At 66.6% G+C, this 27,356-nt stretch overlaps 1 protein-coding gene across 2 annotated transcripts; it reads left to right on the top strand.

Annotated features, from left to right (window-relative positions):
• The first annotated feature begins 9 nt into the window (after positions 1–9).
• On the top strand, positions 10–25,659 carry TTYH3 (tweety family member 3). 2 transcript variants are annotated; one of them, XM_065923696.1, is made up of 15 exons: positions 10–333; positions 13,860–14,029; positions 14,245–14,356; positions 14,502–14,722; positions 15,007–15,102; positions 15,261–15,333; positions 15,620–15,695; positions 16,660–16,715; positions 17,353–17,445; positions 18,055–18,147; positions 19,143–19,279; positions 19,743–19,916; positions 20,421–20,496; positions 21,155–21,255; positions 22,660–25,659. In XM_065923696.1, the coding sequence occupies exons 1-14, from the start codon at positions 211–213 to the stop codon at positions 21,221–21,223; spliced, it is 1,569 nt and encodes a 522-aa protein (XP_065779768.1). In that variant the 5' UTR covers positions 10–210; the 3' UTR covers positions 21,224–21,255; positions 22,660–25,659. The 2 variants fall into 2 exon arrangements, with proteins under 2 accessions (XP_065779768.1, XP_065779767.1); XM_065923695.1 differs by lacking the exon at positions 21,155–21,255.
• The last annotated feature ends 1,697 nt before the right edge of the window (positions 25,660–27,356 follow it).

The raw sequence follows: 27,356 nt of genomic DNA, 5'->3' as shown, positions 1-27,356 counted from the left end.
GCGGCGAACAAAGAGGCGGCGGGCGCGGGCGGCCGAGCGGAGCCGAGCGCAGCCGAGCCGGGCCGAGCCGGGCCGAGCCGGGCCGGGCCGGGCCCAGGAGCGCGCGGGCGATGCGGGCGGCCAGGCCGGGGTCGGCGGGCCCCTGATCGCCGTTCCCCAGGCCAGCCAGGGAGCCCCGCGACGGCCGCGCGCCGCCGCGGCCGGCCCGCCATGGCCGGGGTCAGCTACGCGGCGCCCTGGTGGGTGAGCCTCCTGCACCGGCTGCCCCACTTCGACCTGCACTGGGAGGCCACCAGCAGCCAGTTCCGGCCCGAGGACACCGACTACCAGCAGGTGACGCGGGCTCCCTGGGTCGCAGGTCCGGTCCCGGGTCACGGCCCCTCCGTTCCGAGGGTCCCGGCCGCCCTCCCCGCGGGTCACGATCCCCCTTCCCAGGGTCACGGCCCCCGCTTTCTGCAAGGTCTAAAGGCTTCCTGTCACCTACCGGCGGTCACGGCCCCTTCCTCCTCCGCGGACCCTGAGCCCCCTCCCCCCGAGGGTCATGGTCCCCTCCTCCTTTAGGGTCTAAAGGCTCCCCCCGACCCCGCATCCAGGATTATGGCCCCTGCCTCCTTGTTGGGCACAGCACCGGTTCTTCCGGAGAGTCTCCTCCTGGTCTTGGGGCTCCCCTGCTGGAGAATCTAAGGGGACCCCCCCCAAGCCCGCATGGAGGGTCCACAGCCCTCCTGCCGATTCTTGCCTTCTCTTCTGGAGTCACTAAGACCCTCCCTCTTGCTGGGGTAGGAGGAGCCGCCTCCCTCCCCTCCATGGAGACCCCTCCGCCAGCTGTCAGTGTCTGCCCAGGCCCCTGAGCAGGGGCAGTCGGTGGGTGTTGCCCCGCAGAGCCCCCGACCCAGAGGACCCAGGGCTCGGAGACCGTGTCCATGCCTGAGAGCACTGGTGCAGCCAGGAGGGGATTCCTGGCCCCCTCAGCCCCAGCCGGGAAATGCCCCTCACTGCCAAGATGTCGGTGGGTGAGTGGTCTGCGTGGATGCCAGTCCCCCCTGGCTGCTAATGACCCCCTGCCTGGAGCAAGCTGTGGAGTGTACACACAGTGCCTGCCCAGAGATCCGACTGCCTGTAGCCCTGAGGGGGGTCGGAGGGAGGCCTGGCCACAGGGACAAAAGATGGGCCTCAGTCTGGGAGGCTGGGAACGGGCTGAGTCTGGGCAGAGCTGGTGGGGTGGGGGTGGGCATGGACCCTTTGCAGCCCTCTCCCCGAGGAACCAGGCTCTACCAGTGGAGCCCTAGGTCTGGGGTCGTGCCAAGCCCCACTGCCATTGAGTGCGGGCCAGGGCACCAGGCTGTGGACACTTCCTTCCTGCCTGGGGATCCGGATTCCACAGCCCCAGTGGCTGGGGTGCCTGGTCACCCGGATCATGTCTGAGTTCCTCTTTGGTGATGAATGCAGAGCCCTAGGGTGAGTGGGGGCGGGGAACGGCTTTGCTCGCAAGACGGCCCGGGAGTCCAGCATCCGTGGACAGTGTGACCCCAGTTCAGAGCTCTGTCCTCAGGGCCTCCCTTGCCCAGAGGAGAACCGGAAGCACCCCAGCTCTGCAGGGAGCCTGCCGCCCCAAACACAACGCTTACCTGGAGCTTGGTTCCCCAGCCCTGCTGATCTGTTTCTAAGCAGATTAGAAAGGGGGCGAGGGATCAGCCTAGGCATGCCCAAGGCAGCAGGATTCTTATAAAACTGGACGCCCATGTTGTAGCAGCCCAGTCCTAGGGGGCTGACCAGGGTGGGGGTGACACCACTCCTCCGCTCACCCCCGAGCTTCCCCTGGAGTGCCTCTGCCACACATGTCCCTGGGGCTCTGCTTCCACCGAGCAGGACCGTGTCCCTTACTTTAGGAAGTTCTCTGCCGTTTGTCAGCCCTGAAGCTCCAGGGGCACCGGGGGTGTCTGTGACCCACACAGCTTTCCCGCTGGCCCGTGGGCTGCTGCCTGCACATGCTGTCAACCCTGGCTGACCCAGCCACCATCCCTCCTAGGAGCTGCCCCCTGAGTTGCCTGGACCTGCAACGGGAAGTGAGTGAGGGGCGGATGCCTCTGGCCAGTGGAGGCGTCCACGTGGTGGCCACCCCCCCACACCCCCCTCCACTGAGCCCGGTCTCCTGCAGGGCCCTTTGCCCCTGAGAGGACCGCAGCTAGTGCCCCCGGCCTCCTCTAAGAGCGCTGTTCCTGCCCCGCTGTGGGAGGGCTCTGACTCACTCTCTCTCCCGCCTCCTCTGTGAGGAGCAGAATTAACCACTGAATAATTCACAGCGTGGAAGCCAGCCTGTCTCCATCCCCCGCCACCTCCACCGCCTGCTCGGGGCTGTGGAGCGAGCTGGGCCTGGGCGTGCGCCCTGCCCCTGCCCTCCCATGCCGTCCTGAGATCCGGGCAGGAGCGCCTCCTTTGCAGGGTTGGGATGGATGTGAGGGCCCCACGCTCCCACTCTGTGCTGGCTTAGCAGCCCACGGAGCTCCCCTCCTGGGCAGGCAGGCGATGGTCTGGTGTGGGCCGCCGCCTGGGGCCTCCCCCTGCCTTCCCTGGCAAAGCACTCCTAGCTGTACAGGGACAGCTGCCCTCGTCCCGCTGGCGGACGGGGAAGCCCTTATCCTCCTGACTTGGGGCGCCCCACTCAGCCCGGGGGCCCGTCTGTGCCTGGCGCCCACCTGGGCTACAGGGGCCTGGAGTCATCTCCTCGCTGTGCAGGGAGGGGGCCTCTGCTTCTGAGGCCATCCAGGGGGAAGGTGGGGCCTGAGGCAGGAGCAGGGGGGTGGTGGGGCCTGGGGAGACCAGCCTTTGTGCTTTGCTGTTGCCTCTGCCAGCCATCCACTGCTAGGAGCCCGGTGAAACCCACTGGAAACCCCAGGGGCCAAACCCTGTTGGGCGGTACTCACTGGGGCTGTTGCTAACCTTTTCATATACAAGCCTGGGAGATGAGCATAACTGTTTCCATTGTGCAGATTAGCAAACTGAGGCTTAAAGAGGAGATTGACCCAGAATCACACGGTGAGCAGGTTGTCCAGTGGCTCAGTCGTGTCTGACTCTTTGCGACCCCATGGACTGCAGCACGCCAGGCTTCCCCGTCCTTCCCCATCTCCCGGAGCTTGCTCACACTCACTTCCAGTGAGTCGGTGATGCCATCCAGCCATCTCGTCCTCTGCCGCCCCCTTCTCCCCCTGCCCTCAGCCTTTCCCGGCATCAGGGTCTTTTCTGATGAGTCAGCTCTTGTGAGTGGTGAGTGGGCGGTAGACCAGAATTCTGCCTCAGGCCTCTTGCTCCTACTCTTGGAGGAGCCAGAATCAGCCTTGTGGGATGGGGGCTTCCTGAGTCCCCCATGGCTGACCCTGCAGGGGATGTGACTGAGGGATGAAAAGCTGATGAGAGCCGTTACAGGGGCTCTCAGAGCCCCGACTGGCCCTATGCTGGGGGCTCAGAGCCTTTGTAAGACCATGGATCGGATTTTGCACCCTAAAATCATGCAGTTACTTTGGGGACTGAGGGTCTTGGGCTCCTGTGTTCCCAAGGCTTCCATCCTGGCAAGGAGGGACTCCCTGGCCCATCCATCTGTCTCTCGGGGGCTCCTGATGTTTGCTGAGTGGACAGACTGCAGGAGGGTGGGTTCTTTGGGGACTCTTGGGACAGTTGGGCTGGCAGGCACCGGGAGGGAGCGGAAGGGCTTCTGGGGTCTGCTCTGTGCCGCTCCACCCCACACCCCCCGCCTGCCTGGCTGCTGGTCTGACTCCCCGGGGGCTGGGCTATTGCCAGGGTGCCAGGACTCCCCGAACCCTGGGGCAGCTGATGGTGTGGTGCAGGGGGAGGACTGCACCCGGAGGAGGGAGGAGGCCTGGTGGTTGCATAGCCCGTGACCTGGAGTGGCCTGAGGCCAATACTGTAGTCCACAGTGACGTCAGGTCTGCAGGCGGGGGCGGGACGGGGGGTGGTCTCAGAGCCTTCCTTCTCTGCAGACTGGACTGGGGGTGCCTGGCTGGGGGCGCCAGGCCTGGACCCCAGCCCTGCAGCTTCCCACCTGTGTGAAAGTGGGCCCACTTGGGTGGATTTAACCACCTCTCTGGGCTCCCTTTGGTGGCTCAGACGGTAAAGCGTCTGCCTACAACGCGGGAGACCCGGTTCAGTCCCTGGGTCGGGAAGATCTCCTGGAGAAGGAAATGGCACCCCACTCTAGTACTCTTGCCTGGAGAATCCCATGGATGGAGGAGCCTGGTGGGCTACAGTCCATGGGGTCACAGAGTCAGACACGACTGAGCGACTTGACTTTCTTCTTTCTTTCTGGGCTCTACTTGGGGGGAACTGCCCCCTTAACTCCTACCAGCCCTTCCCAACCCCTCCTTCCCAAGCCTCCCACAGCCGCTGTGTCCCGAGGTAGAGTTCAAACCCGCTCTCTGCCCTCTGTCCCTCTCATTCTTGCTCACTGCCTCTGCCAGTTCAGGAGAGGCTCAAGCCTGGGAGCTGGAGAACCGTGCAGCCCGCTGTGGTGGCGCTGTGATCAGGTCAGGACTAGGGAAGCCCGGCAGTCAGGGAAGCCTTCCTGTAGGAGGCGCTCCCTCTCCTGGAATGCCCAGAGGGTGAGGACTCACCTGGAGCGTGGTATGCAGTGGGCACACCAGCTCACCTTCCAGGCCAACCCAGCGTGTGGGGCCTGTTTACCTATTAAAGCCCTGAGTGCCTGGATGTTCCTGTTGAGACCCTGAAGATAAGCCCGAGGCGGCTGAGAGCTTGGGGAGGCGTGTTCTAGGCAGTGGGAATGCCACACGCAAAGGCCCCAAAGCAGAGAGAAGCCTGGGCCTCGGCCCAGAACAAGGAGTCCTCGGGTCTGAACGTGCTGCCTCTGAGCGGGGAGTGCTCTGTGCCCGGGGTGGTGGGGGGTGGTGAGCCCAGCCTGGAGGGCCACTTGGGGGCCCCACTGGGTCTGGTGTTCTCCTCGCAGAGACTACGGCACCTTGGCTTCATTCCTGACTCAGGCGGGGGCGGCGTGTGCCCGCGGGTGAGGCTGGCCCTCTCTGCATCGTCCCCACATTCAGAAGGAAAATTTGCTCCTCTCGCCTCTCTTCTAGTCTATGAAAGCAAACACCTTCATGGACTATTTGGAGAGTAGGAAAAAGTGTGGAGACAGGGAAGAAGTCCCTGCAGCTGGAATCTGTCCCTGCCTTAAACCCGGGGAGGGTGCCGCCTGAGACTAGGAGTTGTCACTATCTTTTACACATCAAGCCTGGGGACCATGTCCTTGGTCCTGGGTTCTTAGCTTGCCCAGAATGCCACGTACCTTTTAGGTCAGGATTCTGAGGCTGCAAGTGCCAGAAACATCCCTAAAGGAATAGTGCCGAGGGGCGGTGTATAAGCTGAGTCCCCCCTGTGTGGACAGCATCTGTGCGCTGGGCTTTGGGGGTGCAGGGCCCATGCGTTTGGGGGGGGCGGGAAGCCCCTGCCGGGTGAAACCGACTCTGGCTGTGTGCCTCTTGGCCAAGGTCACAGTGCTGGGAGGGGTGGCTGCCTCTGCCCAGATCTGCGCCTGCTGAGGGGCCTGGTGTCGCATGGGTCAGGGTTAGGGTCTGCACCGCCGGGCCCCATCTTGGAGCCTTTCGGGGCTCCTGGTTCTGTCCCCAGCACTGTGCTGCTCGGCCTCGGGGACATGGAGAGAGGGCGGGAAGCCGTCTTGGCTCTGACCTGGGGCACTGGGTCAGGCTCTGGCCACGTGTCCGTGGCTCTGAGAGGCTCAGGCTGTGTGTTGTAAGCACGTTTCTGGGAAGCCACACGGCCTCCCCGGGGGTGGGCCCCATTCCCCCTGCAGAAGCGAAACCGAGGCCGCTGGCCAGCCGGCATCAAAGGCGGGAAAACACAGGCAGCCTCCGGCACCAGGCCGGCAGTCCCCTGCCTGGGGACACAGCCCCGTGTGTGAGTCCGAGGCTGGTCGGGGGCTCCCTGGGTCCCCCAATCGGCGCCAGTTGAGGAGGACTCAGGGGCAGTTGGGACCAGACCCCCACTGGCCACAGTAGCTCTGCTGAGCCCTTGGCTGGGGAAGAGGAACCGAATCTGCAGCCCAGGGACTGGATGACAGATGTGGAAAGCACCCCATGTGGCCCCCGAGGAATTGGGAGCACGTGACCGAGGGCGGGGGTGGGAATAGCGGGGCCCCAGGAGCGCCCAGCTGTGCCCATGCTGTCTCCCAGGTTTGCGGGGAGCCTGCCCCAAGCCCTGTGCTGGATGGGGACGCACCCGTGGCCCTCGGGGGCCTCCCCCGGCGTGGGGGCTGAGGATAGACAGACACAGTAGGGCTCCTGGTCAGCACAGCGGGGCTCGGATGACGCACACCAGGCTCCGGTGCCCAGCGTGGGGCGCCCCTCACTGCTGGAGGATGCCCCCGAGCCGAGGTTCCCTGGCCTGCCCCGGGGTCCCTGCTGCAGACGGGAATGGCACATGCCCCCAGAACTGAGTCTTCGGCCTGCCCAGCAGGGCTCCCGAGAGCCCAGGCACGTGGACGTCTGCTGAGGAAGCGGGTGTGCCTCGTGCCACAGCTGCAAAGGCTGCAGTGGGCCCCCAGGCCTCCAGCCCAGAGTCGGAGGTAGAACGGGGCCTGTGTCTGCTGCCAGCAGCCCACGAGGCCTCTCTGGTCTTTGCCCAGAGCCAGACAAGTGCAGATCGTGAGGTGTGCCCTCAGGGAACAGGGCGAGGGGAGGGTGGGGTGACCCCCTGGGCCGGGCCTGGAGGAGCCGATGGGCTGGGCGGGGCCCTCGTGACCCCCCCGTGACCCCCCCCCTCGCACCTGCCCCACTCGAGGCCTGGGTTCTGCGTGCCCACTCGTGTGCCCCAGCCCCTCCTGGGTCCCCTCGCTGGGGCCGGTGGGCTCCGGAGGGCAGATGCCCCACGGGGCTCGGTTTTGTCCACAGGCCCCCTCGTGGCTGGGCATGTCCCGTGTTGGCCGAGGGCGCGGGATGAGGCCAGGCCTCCCAAAGCCCGCGTGACCCCTTCCGTCTGCCTCTGAATGCCAGGCGCGGTGCCACCCTCGGGCTCCCCTGCTCTGGCCTCGGGCGCCCTGGCCTGGGTCCTGACCACCGGGGGGCGGATGCGGGCCCGGGGTGGGGCGATGCGTCCAGGGGCCGCGTCCCCCTGGCGGGGCTCCGCTCCCGCCCCGCGGGTGCGCCCGTCCTTCCGGCAGGTCCTGGCCGCGTCTGAGGCCGGCGCCCGCAAGCCGGCTGGCGGAGAGCGCGGAGTCTTTGGGTGTCACGCTAGGAGACGCGTTAGGGCGCCGGGACCGAAATACTGGCGTCTTAGAGGGCAGCAGCGCCGCCAGGTTCTTCGGCGTCGCCTCCGCGAGCGGGCGGGGCGAGGGCGGGGCCTCGGCCTCCCTGCACGTGGCCCCCGGCCTCGCGGGCGCGGAGGGGTCCTGGGCTGGGCGTCTCTCCGCGGCTTCAGCCCAAGCCACGCCCCGCCGGACCAGGCTGTGCGGTGACGAGGGAGGTGCCGCTGGCAGCCTGGACCTCGGCCCCAGGTCGGGGGGCTCGGGCCGAAAGCCGGGCCCCTCTCGCGCTCACGGCACGGCCACGAGCTCACCATCCTGGAATTCGTGAAACCCAAGCCTGGCCTGGTGGAAAATCTGTTTTTAATTTCTGGCCGGCGTGTGGGAGCCCCAGCGAGAGTGCTGGGGGTGGGGTTGCCGCTCAGGCAGCTCAGCTCCCACCCAGCCTGGCCCAGGAGGTGAGGGGGGCTTTTCCAGAACTTTCTCCAGGAACCCCGGGCTGGCTCCAGCCCTGCCTCTGTTAGGTCAGTGCAGGGGGCCCTGGGGGTCCTTTCTGGCCCCAGGTCCCTGGCCTGGAGGATGGGCCACCTCTGCCTCAGGGGGTCTGGGGACCCACAAGGCCATGGATACAGCTGGGTGCTCAGGCCCAGACCCTGGGGCAGTGGTTAGTGCCAGGTGGTGTGAGGCCTTCCCAGCGGGAGACCCCCTCCCCTTCCTCCCCAGGCCAGGGCTCCAGGCAGGACTTTGATGGGTTCCCAGATGGCGCCTGGGTTGTGGGGACCGGTCAGCCTCCTGGACGCCCCTACCTGGCCTCTTCCTCTGGAGAAGGGCCTTTGGCAGCCCTAGGGCCGGGGAGGACGACCCTGGAGGCGCTGGAGGGGCCCGTGTCCCCCCCCACTCCACCTGCATGCCCCGACCTCGTCCCACAGCACCCTCGCTCTGCCGTCGGGGATCAGGCTCAGCCTGACCCCCCTGCCTGGAGACAGCTACTGGAGGGCCGCCCTGGATGCAGGTTTGCAGCTTGGGCCTCGGTTGGCCCTCACGCACTGTCCCTCCCCGCGAGTGCTCACGCCTCACCTTGCCCTGTTGGCACCCGCTGCCCCCACGACAGCGGTTGAGGGGACACCCCCTGAAGCTTCTGTGCCCCTCCCCTGCTCTGTTTGGTTCCCACAACCTCTGCCTTTCCTGCACCGCGGGGATCTGGGCAGACTCCTGCCAGCCCAGCAGAAGCTGTGTCTGGGGGCCCCATGCCCCCAGTGCCCAGGCCAGGCCCGGTGCTGTGGGCACTGTGTGCGCTAGTGTTCCCCGGTCTGGGGGCTGGCTGTGGGCTGAGGGCCCCGTGTGCCCCAGGGAGGCAGGTGTGGCCGGCGCATGGATACGTGAGCTCGCGGGGCCCTGGTAGAATTTGGACTTGCCTCCTCTTGGGACTCTTGCCCTTTACCACCTGGCCAGGCTACCTCCCAGAGAGCGTTGGCATGGGGCGGGACAGGGCCATGCAGCGGGGGGCAGGCCGGCTGACTGTGGCCTTCTTGGGGACTCCGGCCCTGGGAGAGCCCCTGACCCAGCAGCGGTGAGGTCTCAGGCTGCAGTCATACCCCCCCGCCCCCCCCCCGCCCCCCGCTGGGATCCTGCCCCGCCCACTAGCCATGTGACCTGGAGGAGGTCCAGAGCCCGCCCAGTCTCCCCTGGACTGCTGGCCCCAGGTCTCCCTTACTGTACCCGCGCGCGCGGGGTGCTCACCGTCACCCCAAGGAGGCGGACCAAGGGGGAACGAGCTAGGACAGCAGGGTGACAGGGACGCAGCCCCTGGGGAGCCCAGGGCGCCCAGGCCCCTACTTCCCATCAGATCGCCCGGGAGGGGCTCCCAGCCTGGCCGCGGACCGTGGCAGCCCGCAGAGGCGCTGAGCGGGCCGGCCAGCTCTCAGGGTCAGCTACTGGGTGGCACAGCGGCTATGTGGTGGGAGGGCCAGGTGTTCCGCAGGCAGTTTGTCCGCAGTTCGGCCGGGCTCACGGCGTGGGGCACTCCCCTGCACAGGCCTCCAGGCCACGTGCTGCCAGGACACCCAGCTGGACCAGTCTTGTGCGGTGGCACGCGGAAGGGCTGCCCCGGGTCGCGCGCGGCCCTCCCCACCTGCTGGCTGGGCGCACCTCGGTGCAGCTGGGCCGGCGCTGTGAGTCGCCCAGGCCGTGTGCTGACCGCCCGTGTCCAGGCTGTGCTGAAGGAGCGGGCGGGCGGCGGGTAGGGAGGGAACAGGTCGCAGCCTCGTGCTCTCCCGTCTGCAGTGGAGCCGAGCACCGTGCTGTGGTCTTGTTACTGACATCTGGTGGCACGGCGTGGCCCTCCCCTCACAGGCCCAGCCGGGGTCCCCCCTTGCAGCCAGCACGCCTGAGGCTGAGCTGGCGCTCCCCGCACCCTGCAGAGACCACCCACCCGCACAGGGAGCCCACCGCTCCCTGGGGCCCCGGCCCTGGTCCCCTTGCTGGGCTGGGAGGACCTGTTGGAGGCGGAGGCCTCATTGGTTCGCCCAGTAGGCCTCAGACATGGGCCTGGCCCGCCCTGGACGGAGTGAGTTCAGACCGCAAGCACCGGCTCGTCGGGCGTCTCTAGAGCGGGTGGGGGCTTGTGGGCCCACGGGACGTGTGGGCACAGGGCCTTCTTGGTGGGCACGCCCCATGGCAGGGGCTGCAGGGCCTTGGGAAGGGCCGGGCAGTCCAGGGCTGAGAAACAGCAGCCGGAGGGGCGGGTGCACGTGTGTCCAGCTGAGGCCTCGCAGCGAGCTTGCGACACTCCAGGTGCTGACGCCAGCAGTGTGGCCCGCGGTCAGGACAGGAGCCCCAGCGCCTGGCCGCGTGCTGATGTCACTTCCATCACAGACGGAAAATTCCATTTGATCAGAGCCCAGATGCTGATCAAACGTTTCCCATGCAGAGGGGCCGCCGCGTGGTTTGGAGGGGAGGCGGGGTGCCCGCGGGAATGCCAGTGGAAGGCTGTTCTCTGGGAACCTGGCCTCAGGATGAGGGCAGAGGGCAAGCTGGTCCCTTGGGCCAGAGGAGACTGCTGCCCAGGGCCAGGCGCCCCTGCCCTGCCCTGGCCCTCGCACCCACTTGGGCCCAGCTTGTTTGCATCAGGGGGCTGGGGCCCTGAGCCCCGAGGGCCAGCCCCCTCAATGTCAACTGGAGGGTTCTGTCACCTCCTTGTGGGGACCAAGGGGGGCTGTCCTGGCTTAGACCCCCACAGCCTACCTCCTGGGGCCATGTGGAGGGCCCCCACCAGCAGCCCAGGGGGATCATGGTTTAAGGCGAGCCCCGTCCGAGGGGAAACTGTCCTGTCGGAGCTTGTGGGGGGCAGGAGCCTCGTGTTTCTGAGTGTTCACTGTAGGCCTGGCCTCAGGCCCAGGGTGGGTAACGCCCCAGCCAGGTTGATGAGCTTAGCAAGGCCTTTCCAGCACCCATCAGGGAGCGGGGGGTGCAGGCAGACAGGCCCAACACAGAAGTACAGTGCCCTCATCCAGGAAGGGCCTTCTGGCGCTGGGCAGATAGACAGGAGGGCAGGGGCCGGCTTCCTTGTGTTGGGCTAAGGGGGAGACTGTGGCCCCCGGGGTCTCTGCCATCCCCAGGGAAACCTCTGGAAGTCACTCTCCTCCCCAGGTGTCCCTCTCTGAGCCCCAGGACACGCGCTCACTCTCACAGCCCTGGACCTGTCTTTCCCAGAGCTGGAGGTGGGCTCCGCTCCGTGAGGTGGGGCTGGGGGCGGGCGGGAGGCGACTGCTCCCCCAGGCTGGGGCTTCCAGGGCCCGCGGCAGGTGGCTGTGCCTGTGACAGGTGTCCGAGGCCAATCCACGACCACAGAGCTTCCAGCCATGGGCTGCTGTGCCCGCTGCTGCTGGGGCTCAGGACGACATCTTCACGTGCGGGTGACTGTGTGCGAGGGCAGGTGTGCACCTGTGTGGCCATGTACGGGTGCAACCATGCGTGTGGGTGTGACCATGCACACACTCACCTTGTCTGTGAGTGGCCTGGACGCCCCTCCAGCAGCGGGGACCGGCCCCCGCCCCTGGCAGAGCTGGCGCGGGAGCAGTACCCCGGGGGGTCCCCGATGGAGGCGCTGCTCTCAGCCTTTACACCTGTGAGCTCACGCCCTCCTCGGTGCGGCCCCAGCTCTGTTTTATACACGGGCGCCCAGACTAGGTCAGCTCCTGGCGCCAGGCGGAGCAGCGTTTGATCCCAGCACTCGGGGCCCAGCCACCCGTGGGGCTGGGCAGGAGCCCCCCCAACCCCACCCACCCCTGTCCAGCAGCAGGCGGTCCTCGGCCTCCTGGTGGTGACACCCAGGGCGGCCCTCCTCTCGACCTCTGCTCCTGGGGCACCGCAGCTCCACTGTACACTGCCCAGCTTCCGCGGTCACGTGGCGGCTGGGGAGGGCGCGGGCACGTCGGTCCCCAGGAAGGGAAGCAGGCCTGCGCGAGGGAGGCGCGCTGGGACTCACGCGGTGGAGCTGGGTGCGGGCCAGGCGCCTCCCACGCCTGACTGAAAAGAGTTACTAACACGTTTCTGGGTTTGTGTTGTAATTATAAAGGTAGTAAGGTTCGTGGTTTAAAAAGGAAAACCAAAAAAGGAAAGAGAGAAAACCAGTAACAACAACAACAAAAAAACAAATCAAAGCCATAGGAGATCCCGGAGCGCCTCCCAAGTGCCCAGGCCTGGCGCGGCGCCCTATGCCCGGAGCGCGCTTCCCTGACCCACTGGACTGGGCTGTGCCCGCGCAGACCTGCTGCTGCTCCCGCTGGGCCTGCTTTCTCGGTTTCCCACAGCCTCCAGCTCACCCTGCAGGCCTCAGCGCCTGCTTCCTCCACCAGCCTGGCACTTATCACGTTTCCCAAAGGAGCGGTGCCCCCTCACCGTAGCCTCGCCCCCGGTGCTGGGGTCTCGCTTGGCCAGTCACGCTCATCTTGCCTCCGATTCTCACAGGACGGACGGGAGTGGGTGGTCCTGGCTCTGCCTGAGCTGTGCTCAAGCCCTGCGAGCTCTGTGATGGGTCCTGACAACTCTGTAGGCACTGACCTTGCCCGCTGCCAGACTGGGCGGCCTCCGGGCCCCAGGTTGGGTGCCCCTTGCCCTGTGGCCCTGGTCCCTGGCTTCCTCACCCCCGGAAGGATTTCCTCAAGAGGACGTATGTAGATGCGCTTATGGAGGGGGTGCGGGTCAGGCAGGAGAGGAGGGGGAACGAGGTCGGCTGGAGCGGAAAGCTGGCCTGAGGACCGCTGGGGACCAGAGGGTGGCCTCCTGCTGGGGCGCGGGGGTGGCTGCTGCCAACACAGGGCTGACTTGGGGCCGATCATCGGGGCCTGCAGAATCCCAGGAGCCGGGGCAGGCAGGACGTGGGGTCGGAAGTTCACCGCCGGTGGGTTCTGGTTGAGGGTTTAGGGGAGGAGCCTGCAGGCGGGATGGAGGCAGTGACCCCTCTGACCCGTGAGGAGTCAGGCCTGCAGGATCCACGGCCGTGTGCCGAGGGTTCAGCTTGTGCATGCGCGGGCAGAGCCCACCATGAGATTGCTTTTCCAAGCATCCTGTTTGCTGTGGGCAGTGTTGGGCGGGGTGGGGGCTGCAGCCGATGCTGGGCGCCTTAAGGTGAGCACTCACCCGGTGACTGGCACCTGTCCCTCTGGCAGGCCCTTGATTGACACCAGAGGCTCTCTGCTGTGGCCTGGCTGGTGTCCCCGTGTGACCTTGAACACCCCTCCCCGCCTGGCCTCAGAGTCCCTCTAACGTGAGCGCCCTGGGACCGTGAGGAGTGGCGGCCCCTCTGGAGCCAGCACACAGGGGCTGCTCCCTGCCCCGCCCAGCCGCTGAGCAGGGTAGTCAGGTCCTGTCAGGCCCACCCACCCACGCTGCACCCTCACTAGTGCCCTGGCCTCTCCCAAGAAGTTGCCCCATCCTGTACTTTGTAGGGAGGACAGAGGCCTCCAAACAGCACAGCAGCCCCCAGGAACTACGGCTGGGGTGCTGGGCCAGGCAGGAGGCCTTTGGGGCCAGCTGGCTCCTGGAAGGGCAGGGAGTGCCATCCTCCATCTGCTGCCTGGCAACCATCTCCCGGGAGACAGTCGCTGGGCGCCAGGGCTGTGATCCAGCAGTCCCAGTGCCTCTGTGGCTGAGCTGGTCCAAGGGGGCCCTGCAGGGGTGGGTAGGCCTGGGGCATTCCACCCCACAATGGCTGCCCAGGCTCGCGGCCACACGGCTAAGAGTTAAGATGTGAGGAAGGCGTTTCCAGGTCCCCCTGAGGACTGGTTTTCTCTGCAGCAAGGGCAGCCAAGGGGTGTCCAGTGAAGGCCTGGGAGGGGTTAGGAGAGGCCTTGCCCACCCGGCCCCTCCACGTGGGGCTTGGACAGTGCCCAGATGTCTAGGAATGAAGACGTTGAGTCTGGGGTCCCAGGTCTGGGTGAGCACAGGCACATGACTCTGGTGCTGGGGACCCGTGGTCCCTGGGCCGGGGGCACCGGTGGGATTGGCCGCTCCTGGGGTTGGGTGCAGAATCCGCCTGGGAACCCCTCCTCCAACACCGCTTCCCCACCGCCCTCAGGCGCTGCTGCTGCTGGGGGCCGCCGCGCTGGCCTGCCTCGCCCTGGACCTCCTCTTCCTGCTCTTCTACTCCTTCTGGCTGTGCTGCCGGCGGCGCAAGAGCGAGGAGCACCTAGACGCGGACTGCTGCTGCACGGCCTGGTGCGTCATCATCGCCACGCTGGTCTGCAGGTGAGCGCGCGGGGCGGGGCGGTCCGGGGAGGGGCGTGGCCACTGGGGCGTGCTGTGGGCGTGGCCATCGGGCTGCTGTGGGCGTGGCCCGACTGGCAGGGGCGGTGTTGTCGGGGCGTGGCGGGGGCGGGGTCAGACTGCAAGGGGCGGGGCAGGCCGAGTCCCGTGGGGGGGACCCCAGGCCCGCGCCCTCACGCGGCCCCGTCCTGTCCCAGCGCCGGTATTGCTGTGGGGTTCTATGGCAACGGGGAGACCAGTGACGGCATCCATCGGGCCACCTACTCACTCCGTCACGCCAATCGTACGGTGGCAGGGGTCCAGGACCGCGTGAGTGGCCGCATGGGTAGGGGGGGCCTCTTCCTGCTCCTACACCCGTGCGTGTGCATGTGTGAGAGAGCGAGACGTGGACGTGTGCGGGAGCGTGCGGAAGCCGTCCTTGTCCCAGCTCACTGCCTCCCCAAACCTGGAGCAGGTGTGGGACACGGCAGCTTCCCTGAACCGCACAGCGGAGCCCAGCCTGCAGAGCCTGGAGCGGCAGCTGGCCGCGCGGCCGGAACCCCTGCGGGCGGTCCAGCGGCTACAGGGCCTGCTGCAGACGCTGCTGGGCTACACGGCGGCCATCCCTTTCTGGAGGAACCCAGCCGTGTCGCTGGAGGCACTGGCTGAGCAAGTGGATCTCTACGACTGGTACAGGTGTGTCCCCCTCTCCTGCCTGCCCCCGCTGGTCCCCGCTCCTTTCTCCAGCCAGTGGCTTCCAGCTCCCAGTGCCTGAGGTCTTGGGGGAGGGGCTGGGGTGGTCACCGGCAGGAGTCCCCCATGGGGACGTCTTTTACAAGGTCAGAGGCCAATCTCTGCACCCAGAGCTGCTTGTGGACGCTCCTCTGGGCCCCAGGCTGTTTGCCCCGCTCTGCCCAGCACCCCTGCCCCTGCCCTGGGACTGGCCCCGTGCCCAGCCCACGCATGCCATGTCCCTGCAGGTGGCTGGGCTACCTGGGCCTGCTGCTGCTCGACGTGGCCATCTGCCTCCTGGTGCTGGTCGGCCTCATCCGCAGCTCCAAGGGGATCCTGGTAGGGTGAGTCTGAGGGCCCTGGGGGCGGGGGGCTGAGGCCTCTGTCGCGTCCATCCCGAGTCAGCCCTGACCCGCCCTCCCCCGTCTTCAGGTCCAGCCTGGCGTGGGGCACAGCCCTCACCCCAGCTTGGAGAGTGCCAACTGTCTCTCTCTGCCCCAAGGGTCTGCCTGCTGGGGGTGCTGGCCCTGATCATCAGCTGGGGAGCCCTGGGGCTGGAGCTGGCCGTGTCTGTGGTAGGTGACGGAGGGGACGGGGTGCCCGTCTGCTGGCAGAGCATGGGGATGGGGGGTGGATGCCACAGTCACCTCCTGCTCTCCTCTGCGGGACACCGAGATCCAGAGAGATGGGGGACCTGTGTGTGACACACACAGCGAGTCAGTCCCCACCTCCCGGCCCTGCAGAGCCACGCCACCTCCCTGAGCCACACGCAGATGCTGGGGGGCCAGGCTCCACCCCCAGGAGCTGAGGGCTCGGGGGCCCAGCTTGGTATCCCCTCCTCCTTGCCTGCCCCCACCCCAGGGCTCCAGTGACTTCTGTGTGGATCCCGACACCTACGTGACCCGGATGGTGGAGGAGCACTCGGTGCTGAGCGGGGGTGAGTCTGCGGTTGTGTCCCAGCCGCTTGCGAGTGCCCACTCCTGCCCACGGGCCATCAGGTCAGGCCACGTGCTGGCTCCCTGGACAGGTGGCTCGAGCCAAGTGGGCGCTTTCTTCTGTTTTCCAACATAAGCTCCATAGGAGCCCAGACCTCAGGGGCCGAGCACAGGTGCGGTGTGGAGAGGCTGCCCTGGGCTGTGCTAGGCCTCGCTCCAGCCCCCATCCTGCGCTGGACCCCAGAAAGCCCCCCAAAGGGGCCAGACAGCACAGGGCGGGGTGGGGGCCAGGGTTAGGCAGTTGGGGTACAAATTTTCTTCCTCAATTCTGGCTGGGCTTGGCTTCCCTAGGTTTTCAAAATCAGAATTGTGCATGAGTCCCCATCTTTGAATGTTGGACACAATCAACACCTGTTTTAATGGGGATGAGCAGGCCACCTGCACCCTTTTTGGGGTGACATTCTGGATTAAGAACCGTTCTGTTCAACTGGCCTGTGAGCAGATGCCTGCCTAGCTGACCTCTGACTACTTACCCCCGCCTCCCGCCGTGGCCTGTCTGCTGCTCCCCAGAGAGGGGAGGGATGAGGCAGCCCTCCAAGAGAGAACTGTGCCCGTTTCAGTAACACGACTCAGAGTAGAAGGGTCTGGGCCCTGGCCCCAGGCTCCCTGGAGACCATTCCCCCCCACACCTGCATGCTCACATGTAGACACAGACACGTGCACATGTACATTCACACGTGACATTCGTGTGTACAGACACGTGCATGTTCAGAGGTACACCTGCACTCAGACATGCGCACACAGGCACACGCATGCATGTAAAGATACATGCAAGCAAGCACACATACATTCAGCATACACGCAGATGTGGACACACACACACGCGTGTACACAGATGCGCATGTAGACGCACACAGGTGCACGCGGACAGCCAGGGTCACTCGCCGCCCTCGCCTCTCTCTGCAGACACGCTGCAGTACTACCTGGCCTGCTCCCCGCATGCCGTCAACCCCTTCCAGCAGGTGAGAGCTCAGGCCCGACCCTGCAGAGCACCTGGTGCCCTGGCCCCCACCCCCAGACGCCCACAGCCCGCGAGGCCCCCTCCCACCTCGTCAGGCCCTGGGGCCCTCACCCTGGTGCCCTCACACAAGCCTTCAGGGTGGCCTGCTTAATGCCCCCAGCCCCTGGGCACCTTGCATCCCCCGGGCTGCCCTTTACGACAGAGCCAGATGCCTCCCGGGCAAAGCAGGAGCCCAGGGGTGTCCCGTGGCGGAGGGGTCCTATGCCCGCTGGGTGGAGTAACTGTCTGGGCCGATGTGGAATTTGAAGGGAAACCGCGTAGCCCATGATCACCCCACGTCCCCGTGTGGCCCTCTGGGTCCTCCAGACTGCGTATCTGCTTTAAAGACACTGTACCTTCCGTGGTCTGTACTGTCTGTCTGTGCTTGTCCTGGGGGCCAAGGAAAGGTGTCCCACAGAGCGGACTGCTGGGCACAGCCGTCCCACCCCAGGAGCTCGGGGCCCCACGGGCTGGACGCCCCTGGGACTGGCGGGGGCTGCGGCACTGGAGCCAGCCCGCCCCACGAGGGGGGTGGGGTCCTCAGGGAGGGAGGCGGGCCGCCCACCCGCGCGGGACTCAGCGGCCTCTCTGTGGAGCAGAAGCTGTCGGGCAGCCACAAGGCGCTGGTGGAGATGCAGGATGTAGTGGCTGAGCTCCTGAGGACTGTCTCGTGGGAGTACCCTGCCACCAAGGTGAGCGGCTGGCGGCCAGCTCTGGGGCCCGCGCGCTCCCTCTCGTCACCTTGAGGGGGAGGCGGGTGCGGTCACTGCCCAGGCTGCTCCTGGGGGACCCTGCCCGGGGGTCTGGTCCTCCTCTCCTTCCATCCTTCCATTCATGCCCCCAAGGACCTGGGTAGGCTTAGTGATGCTCACACACACACACACACTACAGCACCAGGGTCACACTGCCCAGAGCGTGCTGGACAACGTCGTGTCCTTTAAGATACTGTGAAAATCTCCATCGTCTTAAGCTGTTCCTTAAGACAGTCTTCAGGCCCGTGTCGGGAGACGCACGCGTGTTTGCTGTTGCTCCTGTTACAGGGCAGGCCCGCAGCGGTGGTGTGTGCACAGGCGCTGTGCGCCCCACACTCCCCACTGCCCTCACGCTTTCAGCCATCTCCCGAGGCCAGGGCACAGACCTGGGGGTCAGCTTTTCTCAAAGCCTGGGGTCCTCAGGGCCTGTGCCAAGACTGGGGGGGCAGTCAAGGGGGGATTCCTGCTGGCAGGTGAGGGGTGGAGGGAGGCCTTGGCTGGCTCCTTTCCTGAGCGCTGTGCTGACCTTGCATGGTTCTCACCCCCCAGGACCCCCTGCTCCGTGTCCAGGAGGTACTGAACGGCACGGAGGTGAACCTGCAGCACCTCACTGCCCTGGTGGACTGCCGCAGCCTGCACCTGGTGAGAGCCGCCTGCACCTGCTGTTGGGCCCGTGTGGGGTGGGGAGCAGCTGGGGGAGGGGTGGGGAGGAGGGGGAGCAGCTAGGGGAGGAGGATCTGGGGGAGGGGCAGGAGGAGGGGGCAGCTAGGGAAGGAGGGGGAGCGACTGGGGAAGGGGTGGGAGGAGGAGGAGCAGCTAGGGGAGGAGGGGGATCTGGGGGAGGGGCAGGAGGAGGGGGCAGCTAGGGAAGGAGGGGGAGCGACTGGGGAAGGGGTGGGAGGAGGAGGAGCAGCTAGGGGAGGAGGGGGAGCAGTTGGGGGAGAAGGGGGAGCTGGGGGAGGGGCAGGAGGAGGGGGCAGCTGGGGGAGGAGGAGGAGTGGCTAGGGGAGAAGGGAGAGTGGCTGGGGGAGGGGTGGGGAGGAGGAGGAGCAGCTGGGGGAGGAGAGGGAGCTACTGGGGGAGGGGTGGGAGGAGGAGCAGCAGCTAGGGGAGAAGGGAGAGTGGCTGGGGGAGGAGGGCGAGCGGCTGAGAGAGGGGTAGGGAGAAGGGGGAGCAGCTGGGGGAGGAGGGGGAGCAGTTGGGGTAGGGGTGGGAGGAGGGGGAGCGACTGGGGTAGGAGTGGGAGGAGGAGGAGTGGCTGGGGGAGGGGCAGGAGGAGGGGGCAGCTGGGGGAGGAGAGGGAGCAACTGGGGAAGGGGTGGGAGGAGGAGGAGCAGCTAGGGGAGAAGGGGGAGCGGCTGGGGGAGGAGCGGGAGGAGGGGGAGCGGCTGGGGGAGGGGCAGGAGGAGGGGGAGCGGCTGGGGGAGAGGTGGGAGGAGGAGGAGAAGCTAGAGGAGGAGGGGGAGTGGCTGGGGATGGGGCAGGAGGAGGGGGGTGGGAGGAGGGGACGTGGCTGGGGGAGGGGCGGGGGGTGGCGGGTCATGGGGCCTCTGCCAGCCTTGGTTCAGACGTGGTTCAGGCCCGAGCTCCATCTCAGGCTGTGCCTCTCCCGCTCTTTCTTCCCCGCCTGGCCCTAGGACTATGTGCAGGCCCTCACAGGCTTCTGCTACGACGGCGTTGAGGGCCTCATCTACCTGGCCCTCTTCTCCTTTGTCACGGCGCTCATGTTCAGCTCCGTCGTCTGCAGCGTCCCACACACGTGGCAGCAGAAGAGGTGAGGGCGCCTGGGGCCCGTTGGACCACACGGCGCCTGGGGCCGCATCCCTGGGACGGCCTGAGCTGTAGTCGAGGCAGAATGAAGGCCTCCCCGCTCCTGACGCTCCCTGGGGTTCTGCAGCCGCTGCAAGGCTGGTGGCTTTGAGGCGGGCACTCCTACTTCATGACCGGCCTAGAGGGGCCCCCAGCCCGGGAGACAGGAGAGTGAGCAGCCGGCGGGGGCGGGGTCCCCGCCTGAGCCCCGTCCTGCAGGCTGGGGCTGCTCGCCCTCTGTGCTCCCCCGGGACGGCCCCGGCCCCGTCTTTTAATAGGCAGGCAGCGTCCCTGTGTCCCCGGGAGCCTTCCCCACAGCCCCGACAACCCAGGGCTGCAAGCAGGCGTGTCTGCCTCAGAGCTAGCTGCTGGCCTGTGGCCCCGCATCCGCGTCAAGCCTGATTCTGCGCCTGTGTCCCTCCCCGCAGAGGCCCGGACGAGGACGGGGAGGAGGAGGCCGCCCCAGGGCCGCGGCAGGCACACGACAGCCTCTACCGTGTCCACATGCCCAGTTTGTACAGCTGTGGCAGCAGCTACGGGAGCGAGACCAGCATCCCAGCCGCAGCCCACACCGTCAGCAACGCCCCGGTCACGGAATACATGTGAGTCGGGCAAGCGGGGCGCAGAGGTGCTGGCCAGGCTGCCTGGCCCCGTGCAGCTCGGCGCGGCCACTGCCCTGGGGCGCCTGAGCGAGACGCGGGGCAGGGGCCGAGGGGGCCGAGGGGGCCCTGGGGCACCTGATCGAGACGCAGGGCGGGGGCCGAGGGGGCCCTGCATATGAGGGTCACCTGGGGGTGCCTGGGCTCAGAGTGCTTGCTGCTGCCACACCCTGGGCCGAGGCCACAGGGGACCACCGTCAGACAGAGGGTCAGCACGTGGGATCCTGTGGCCAAGGAACCCGGGCCTGGCCACATGGTGGGCTGGGGCGGGCGGGCAAGGCTCCGGCTGGGCCGGGGTGGGCAGGGGCGGCCGTGGGCCTGCTCGCAGCCCCTCTGTGTGCTGGGCTCCTGGGACCCCAGGCGCTCGCTAGCGGGCCGTCTGTGGGGTGGGGTCTGCCTGGTTCCCAGGTGGGCCCACTGACACAGGGCCCTCTCCTCTCACCTCAGGAGCCAGAATGCCAATTTCCAGAACCCTCGCTGTGAGAACACCCCTCTCATTGGGCGCGAGTCCCCGCCGCCTTCAGTAAGTCTCGGGGCAGAAGCTGGAGCGGGGGGCCCGAGGCCAGGGTGTGGGCTCCACCCCGCCACTTCGTGCCTGCTGTGGCTTCCCAGGTGGCACGGGCCCCGCAGGCTGCCCTGAGCCTTCAGCGCGGGGCTGCAGGTGGAGCCCCAGCTTGGGCCCTGTGGGCGGGCTGCTGGCCTGCCCACACGAGCTCCTCCAGGAGGCCCGGGCGCTCTGCCTACCCGAGCCCTGCTGCTTCTTTCCTCAGCTTCCTGAACTCAGCCCAGGTGCCCCCACCAGGCTCTTCCAGCTGGGCCTGGTGCTCGCTTCTGGTCTTGGGAATGAGACATGAAAAGGGGGATAGGATGGTTTGGTGCCAAAGAAAGGAGCTCACAGGGGCCAGGGGTCCTGGAGGGCTTCCTGGGGGCAGCGGGCCTCCAGGAACAGGCTAGAGAAGCTAAGGGCCACCTGACTTCAGACACACACGCCCACCAGTGCGGCGGCCCCGCTGTGCCCCATGGCGCGGTGCTGACCTCGGACCTGCTGAGAGGGCTCCCGGCGGCACCCCCAGTGGCGCTCTAGGCTGAACCCGCGGCCCGCCCCGGGCAGGTCCTCGCCTGGCGTTGAGGCTGCCCTCTCTCTCTCTCTCCTGCACTCCTCCCGCCCCGTGCCCTCCTAGCGCTATCTGGCCGCCCTGGACTCTGGCGGCCACACGGGCTGGCAGTTTAAGCCCCTGAACAGTGCCTGAAGGCTGTGGTGGCCGAGTCCTCAGAGTGACAGGTACTGACCCAGCTGGCCCCCCGCCCCGTGCCGCCTGCCCGCCCACACGTCTGCTCCTCACGCCCGCTGCTCACTGCTGCCCGCTCCGGCAGGCCCAGGGCCAGCGCAGGGCCAGCACAGGCGTGTGGACCTCAGGGACCCTGGCCCTGGGCCGTCACCCTCACTCCAGGGGCAGGGAGACCCCCACAGAGCCTCTCTTCACGCCTGGTCTGGCTGCAGGTGGCCGCCGCCCATCCGTCCCTCCCGGGCCCGGGAGCGTGTGCACGCCGGCACTGGGTGCCTGGGTTTGGGAGGCTGAGCGCTGAAGTCCCAGGTGTGGCCAGCAGACCTGGCCCTTGGGGGGGCCCCAGGCGTGCAGAGGCGCATGTACCAACGGCCGCAGCCACGCTCGCCCTCGCTGGCGCCCGCCACGGCCCCTCCCGCCTGAGCCAACCCGCCGCCCCCCACCACCTCCCCAAGTCCCGCTGCATGTCCCTGGAATGACGACACGGCTCCCAGTGCCCACCGCTCCTCCGTCCAGCTCGCCTCCGTGGCCACCCACCAGGAGTCCTGGGAGGGCTTCTGGGGGCAGGGTCCGTCCTGACGCCCTCACGGTGGGCACTCGGGGCTCGCAGGGTGCCTGGCCACGGGGCCAGCTCCCTCCCGCTGGCGGCCTCGGCACATACCTCGGCTTTTGTCCCCGCGATGGGCGTGTGGCCCTTTGCACACCGCCTGCTCTGAGCACACATCTGTTGCACATGTGTTCATTCTGAGCACACGTGCACATATGTGTGTGTGTAGCAAGCAAGTCCTTCACGCTTTGGGTTGGACGAGAGCGGCCGGGTTGGATGAGAGTGGCCGGGATGGGCAGGCTGTCCCCGCCCCCAGCGGCCTCTATCCGGGTCTGTGAGCCACCAGGAGCCCACAGTCTGGTTCCCACCTGAGTGGGTGCCAGCATCACCCGGGTCCCAGGGGGCCTTTGTGGCTCTCCAGGTCCTTCCCTGGGGGCCGGGGCAGAGCGACTGTGGCGCCTCCTCTCTCCTGTGACCCTGACCCTGGTGGTCTGGGTCCTTGGGAACCTGTCCCACCCGCCCTTGGGCACAGCCTGGCCCCGCCTTTGCCGACACGCTCTTCCCGGCCACTCGGCCGTGCTGCGGGGCCTTCAGGTCCTGGGCGTGCGGGGTGCAGGGGGCACCTCCGTGCTCCAGCTCCTTGCCCGAGATGGGGGTCGGGGGCCAATGGGCTCCCCTCGCTGGGAGAGGTGCTGGTCCTCCTCTGGGCCTGGACCAGCGGACTCCCCCAGAGCCCCGTGCTCCGGGGCTCTGTCCACTCTGCCTCTGCACCGTCCAGCCAGCTCAGCCAGCGAGGCCTTGCCCAGCCGCGCCCAGTGCCGCTGACCATCGGCCCCCCCTTCTCTCCCTCCAGTACACTTCCAGCATGAGAGCCAAGTACCTCGCCACGAGCCAGCCTCGCCCCGAGTCCAGCAGCAGCGGGCACTAGACCCCCAGCCGCCACCCGCCCCATGTGCCAATCGCCCCGCTCCTTCCCGTGCCAGCCTCCCTGCTTGCACCTGCGACCACCCACCGGACCCTCCCCGCGTACGCCGGGCCCGCTGCGGGCACCTCTGCGGCCACTCGGCCCTGCCCTCCCTTCCTGCAGGGGTGCGGAGACACACCTGGCCTGCTCCCCAGGGCAACGCGGGGGCTCTGGGCCCGCACCCTCTCCTCGGTCACGAGCCTGGACACCTGGGGGCGCTGCTCACGATGCCCGGGCCCCCAGCCCCCTCGCACCTCCGCCCTGCAGGGGCCGGCTGTGCTGGTGCTGCCCTGGGGTCTCCTCGGCTGCGCCCGCCCCCTTCCCTCCCCAGCTGGGCCGTCTGCTCCCTCTCCATTCACAGGGGCAGTGCCCCCTCGGTGCCGGGCGTCTCGAGCGATGGCGTGTGCGCCCGCCTGCTTGCCTCCCGCCTGCAGAGACCCCTGCGGCGCCCTCACACACCTGCAGCATCTGTCGTCCTTCCTTCTCTCACCCTCCACCCCAGGCTCCTCCACCTCAGTTGCCAGAAGCCTCCCAGGGGGTCCCCCCTTCTCTGCTTCTCCCCCCCCCGCACCGCTCTCTCCCCGCAGCAGCCCCCGCCCGTGGCATCCGGCTGTCCATGGTGGCAGGAGACAGGTGCCTGCCGAGCCCAAGCTGCTCACCCAGTACCGGCTGCCCTCCTGGTGCCAAACCCCCTCCCCCTGACCCCCGGAGCCTCGGCAGCTCCACCCAGTTTGCTCTTTGCACTAACCACATCTGTCATCTCTAGGGCAGGCGGTTCTGCGGGCCAGCTGGCACCCCCTTCCCGGTTCCCTTTGCATCCAGGACAGGCCGGCCTGGGGCCTGCACCCAAGCGGGCTGTGACAGTGCCCTCGGCCCCCGCAGCCCCCCTTTGGACTAACCACTAACCTCACTCCAGCCTCCGAGAGAGAGATCACCCTGGGCACCCCACGGTCCGCAAGCGTGAGGCCAAGTCCAGGCCGGAGATGAAGCCCCGGAGAGCCAGCTGGGTTTCAGGGTGGAGAAGGCATTTCTTCTCGGGGCGCTGTTGGGGGTGTCAAGACCAAGAGGCAGCCCAAGGGCCTGGAGACCCCTCCCTGGGCAGGTGTTGCCCCCAGGGGACCGTGTCCTCAGGAATGAATGTCCCTTCGGCTGTAGGACTGAGGCCCCTGTGGCCTCGGTCTCCTACCTGTGAAGTGGGAGCAAGGCTTCCCTAAGGTGCTTTTGGCTTCGTGTGCAGTGTTTGCTGTTTTCCCACCGCAGAAGGTGGGGCTGTCCCCAAGTCAAGGCGGGGAGATGCCTACTCTGCCCAGCCAGCCAGCCACCGAGAGGCCAGGTGCGGCTCAGGCCTGCGTCCCTCCATGGGGGGACACGGCCCGGGCCTCAGGGCCCGGCAGTTTACAGACATTATGGGAGGCTCCTCCTGGGGTGGCAGGGCAGTGCCCCTTCCTTAAGGTGGCCCGCAGAGAAGCCGCCTCCCTTTTCTCCAGGATCCCTTCTGTGTGCTGGTGTCTGGGACCAAGAGGATGGGTGGGCCCAGGGCTAGAACGCAGCGGCCCCTGGCGCCTTGACCACAGGGCAGAGGCTGCCCGGGAGAGGTGGGATTGAGTGGGCAAACAGAGGTGCCCCCAGGGGTGCCTGCGGGCCCCCAGCCGCGCATCTGAGCCCTGGCGCATGGCCAAACCTCACCGAGGGGCTCCAGCGCCCTGTCCTGGGCCCCCCACAGGCCAGAGCCACAGCCCAACTGCCCAGTTTTCCTCTGGGCGCCCCCACCCAGGCGCGGCTTCCCGGCCTCTGCCTCGGCCGAGGGAGCTCCAGCTGTGCTGCCCCGGGCGTGGCTCAGAAGCACAAAGGCCGCGAGGCCGCCGAAATGTGAATGTAGAAGCTTGAGAGTCCAAGGCGGACTTGAGGGAGCGGCTCCGTGCGCGTGCCCGCCCGCCCGCGTCCCCGCCCAGCTCCTCCCAGTCACCGAGGGTGCATGAAGGAAAACGCGGACGTCGAAAGGGCAGCAAGACCAAGCCTCGGTCCTGCAGCGGGTGGGGGGAGCCTCCCGCCCTTGGTTTTCTTCTTGCTCTTAAGTTTTCAGGCCCTTCTAACCAGTCCGGGCCCGGGGCCTCCACATCCCGCACCCGCGGTCCTCGCCCCCTCAGCAGGCCCTGCAGCTTCTCCGGCGGTGGTCCCCGACCGCGCGGATGAGAAGGCGAGGGTCCTGGGGGCTCCGCGGGCAGGAGGGCTTCCAGGCCGGTCCCTCCCCGATGGGGCTCCGCGGGCAGGCGCACGTTTCCGGTCCCGAGGTACCCTGGCCTGATCGGATGTCCCCTCCACGTTCACCCCATCTCACTATGCAATCCCAGTCCAAGCGCCAATCCCTCCCCGTCCCAGGACCCCTGCCCAGCCGGGGAGCGGGTGCATGGGTGGCGGTCCCAAAAGGGGGACGAGCAGGGACCGGGGCCTCTTGTGCGGGATTTTTTTTTTTTTAACCATAATGGTTGTGTGCCACACCACTTTATATTTGTTACATATATCTCTCCAAGTTATTTTGTTAAGACTCCCCCTCCAAGGTCCCCGCCCCCCCCCCCCCCCCAAGATCGATTTAGCATCCTGAGCGGGGATCGAGGCCTGAACCGCTTGGCGTTCTCCAAACTTCCATAGGGCCATGGCTGTGTGTGCTGTCGCTGTGTTTCTGGGTGTGTGTGTGGTTTGTTTGTTTTTTTTTTTTAGCTTTGTTTTTTTTTTTTTTTTTTTTTGGTAAAACTGGGTTTGGGCTTTGATTTTTATTTCGCTGGGGGTTTTATTTTTCTTGGCAAATACTAAAACTCTCGTCAATGTAATTTCTGTGGTTTCTATTCAGCTTGGGTTTCATGTTTTAAAATAAACAAATTTTAAAAAACAGACCTCTTATTCCTGAGTTGTTTTGGCACCCTCCCATGTCTGTGGGCCGCGCGGCCACGTGCGGGAGCCGCTAGGGCCTGGGGGACCCTGGTGGGCGGGGCCTCGCGGGGAGCTGGGGCTGGTGGGCGGGAAGAAGGGTCTGGAGGCGGGGCCTCGCCGGGAGGAGGGCCTGACGGGGCGGGGCCCGGTGGGCGGGGCGTGACACGGGTGGGCGGAGCTGCTGGCGCAGGGAGCGGTGGTTTCTAAATCTTGAAAGATCTATTTATACATCCGCGCTGGAGAGTCCTCGAGGAGACTCGGACTGCTGTGCGGAGGGCCCCGTCTCCGGTCACCAGGAGAGGTGACAGAGCTGGCCCTGGGAAGGGCTGTTGGAGGGCAGAGAGGCCAAATGGCGTGTCCCCGGGAGCATCTTGAGTCCCCTGGTGTAACCCGAGGAGGGGTTCCGGTTCCTGGGGCGCCTCCCCAGAATCTTATCAGTGGCCTGAGCAGGGACCCAAACCCCGCCCTCCGAGGTAGGAAGGATCATTCTTGTTCTCATTTGAGAAGCCGGCTGGGAAAGGCGCGGTGCTGCCCCCGAGGGCACATGACCCAGGGTGGCAAGACACACGCCCCCACCTCACAGGGAGACCCTCGGGCCCTGTGGAATTGGGGAAGGCACATTTGCCCAGGAGAGAATCTGTATCCCATGCCAGGCGCACAGGTGGGCAAAAGAAGCCGCGAGGCTCCAGGGAAGACACCCAGGCTCCCGGCTCTCGCCCCCGGGGGTGCCTGGGCTGGCAGGGACACTGGGCAGAGCCTTTACCTCCAGCCTGGTCCAGTGGTTTCCGATTTGCCTGATTCCTGGGGAAAGAGGCCCAGGTTACATAAGCTTTTAAAGGGTGGGGCCGGGGGGACACATCTGAGGCTCTGTGCTTCTGCAGTGCCACGTGGGGACAACAGAAATGGACTCTCCTCTTGAGTTTAGCTGCAAGGCAGAAAAATCCTGCTGTAGCTGGAGGGGGTATGACCCAGAGAAGTGAGTGTGTGTGTGTGTGTGTGTGTGTGTGTGTGTGTGTGTGTGTGTGTTTGAGGATGGGGAAATGTTCTGATGGTGGTGATCTCGTAGACAGAGGAAATGGCCACAGCCGGGAAAAGGAAAGAGCTCTTTGCAGAGCGATGTTCCTGAGTTACCAAGAGGGGCTGGGACCTCGGTCCCAGTGAGGGGTTGGCCGCAGACGGGAGTGTGTTCCCTCCTACTGGGCCAAGAGCACATGTGCAGCTTGGGTCTGGGGTGCAGAAGGTCTTACAAGGTAGAGGAGGCTGGAGAGGAAGTGGGGGTGCTGTGTGAGGGGCAGTGAGCCCCCCAGAGGCCCCTGAGGCACTTGGTCTGGAACTCAGGTGAGACTCACCAGGCTGGAAGGCAGCCCCTCCAGCCACCCAGCTGTGGGTAGTGAGCGGGCAGCGGGCCAGATTCAACAGGTCAGAGGCTTCAGACTTGGCCAAGAGACGATGTAGAAGCCAGAGAGGCCAAGGGAGGTGAAGGTGACTTCAAGGGCGTGATTGAACCTGGAGACTTCAGCCAGGGGGAGGACAAGCCCTCCAGGGGCGAGGAATATGGGGTCCCGTAGGGTCAGGAAATGGGAGGGAGTGAGTTGGACAGACAACAGGTGGGGGCAAAGTAGGATGCTTTAGCCACGGGGTAGGTGAGGTCTGGGTGG

The sequence above is a fragment of the Muntiacus reevesi genome, chromosome 2 (genome assembly GCF_963930625.1).
Source record: "Muntiacus reevesi chromosome 2, mMunRee1.1, whole genome shotgun sequence".
NCBI lineage: Eukaryota > Metazoa > Chordata > Mammalia > Artiodactyla > Cervidae > Muntiacus > Muntiacus reevesi.
This window is presented reverse-complemented; position numbering and strand designations above follow the sequence as displayed.

Excerpts from the sequence above, each read along its gene's own strand:
- TTYH3 (XM_065923695.1), top strand. The coding sequence starts at position 211 with ATGGCCGGGGTCAGCTACGCGGCGCCCTGGTGGGTGAGCCTCCTGCAC. Across the intron at positions 334-13,859 it reads AGGACACCGACTACCAGCAG|GCGCTGCTGCTGCTGGGGGC; the intron begins GTGACGCGGGCT and ends CACCGCCCTCAG. Across the intron at positions 18,148-19,142 it reads ACTGCCGCAGCCTGCACCTG|GACTATGTGCAGGCCCTCAC; the intron begins GTGAGAGCCGCC and ends GCCTGGCCCTAG.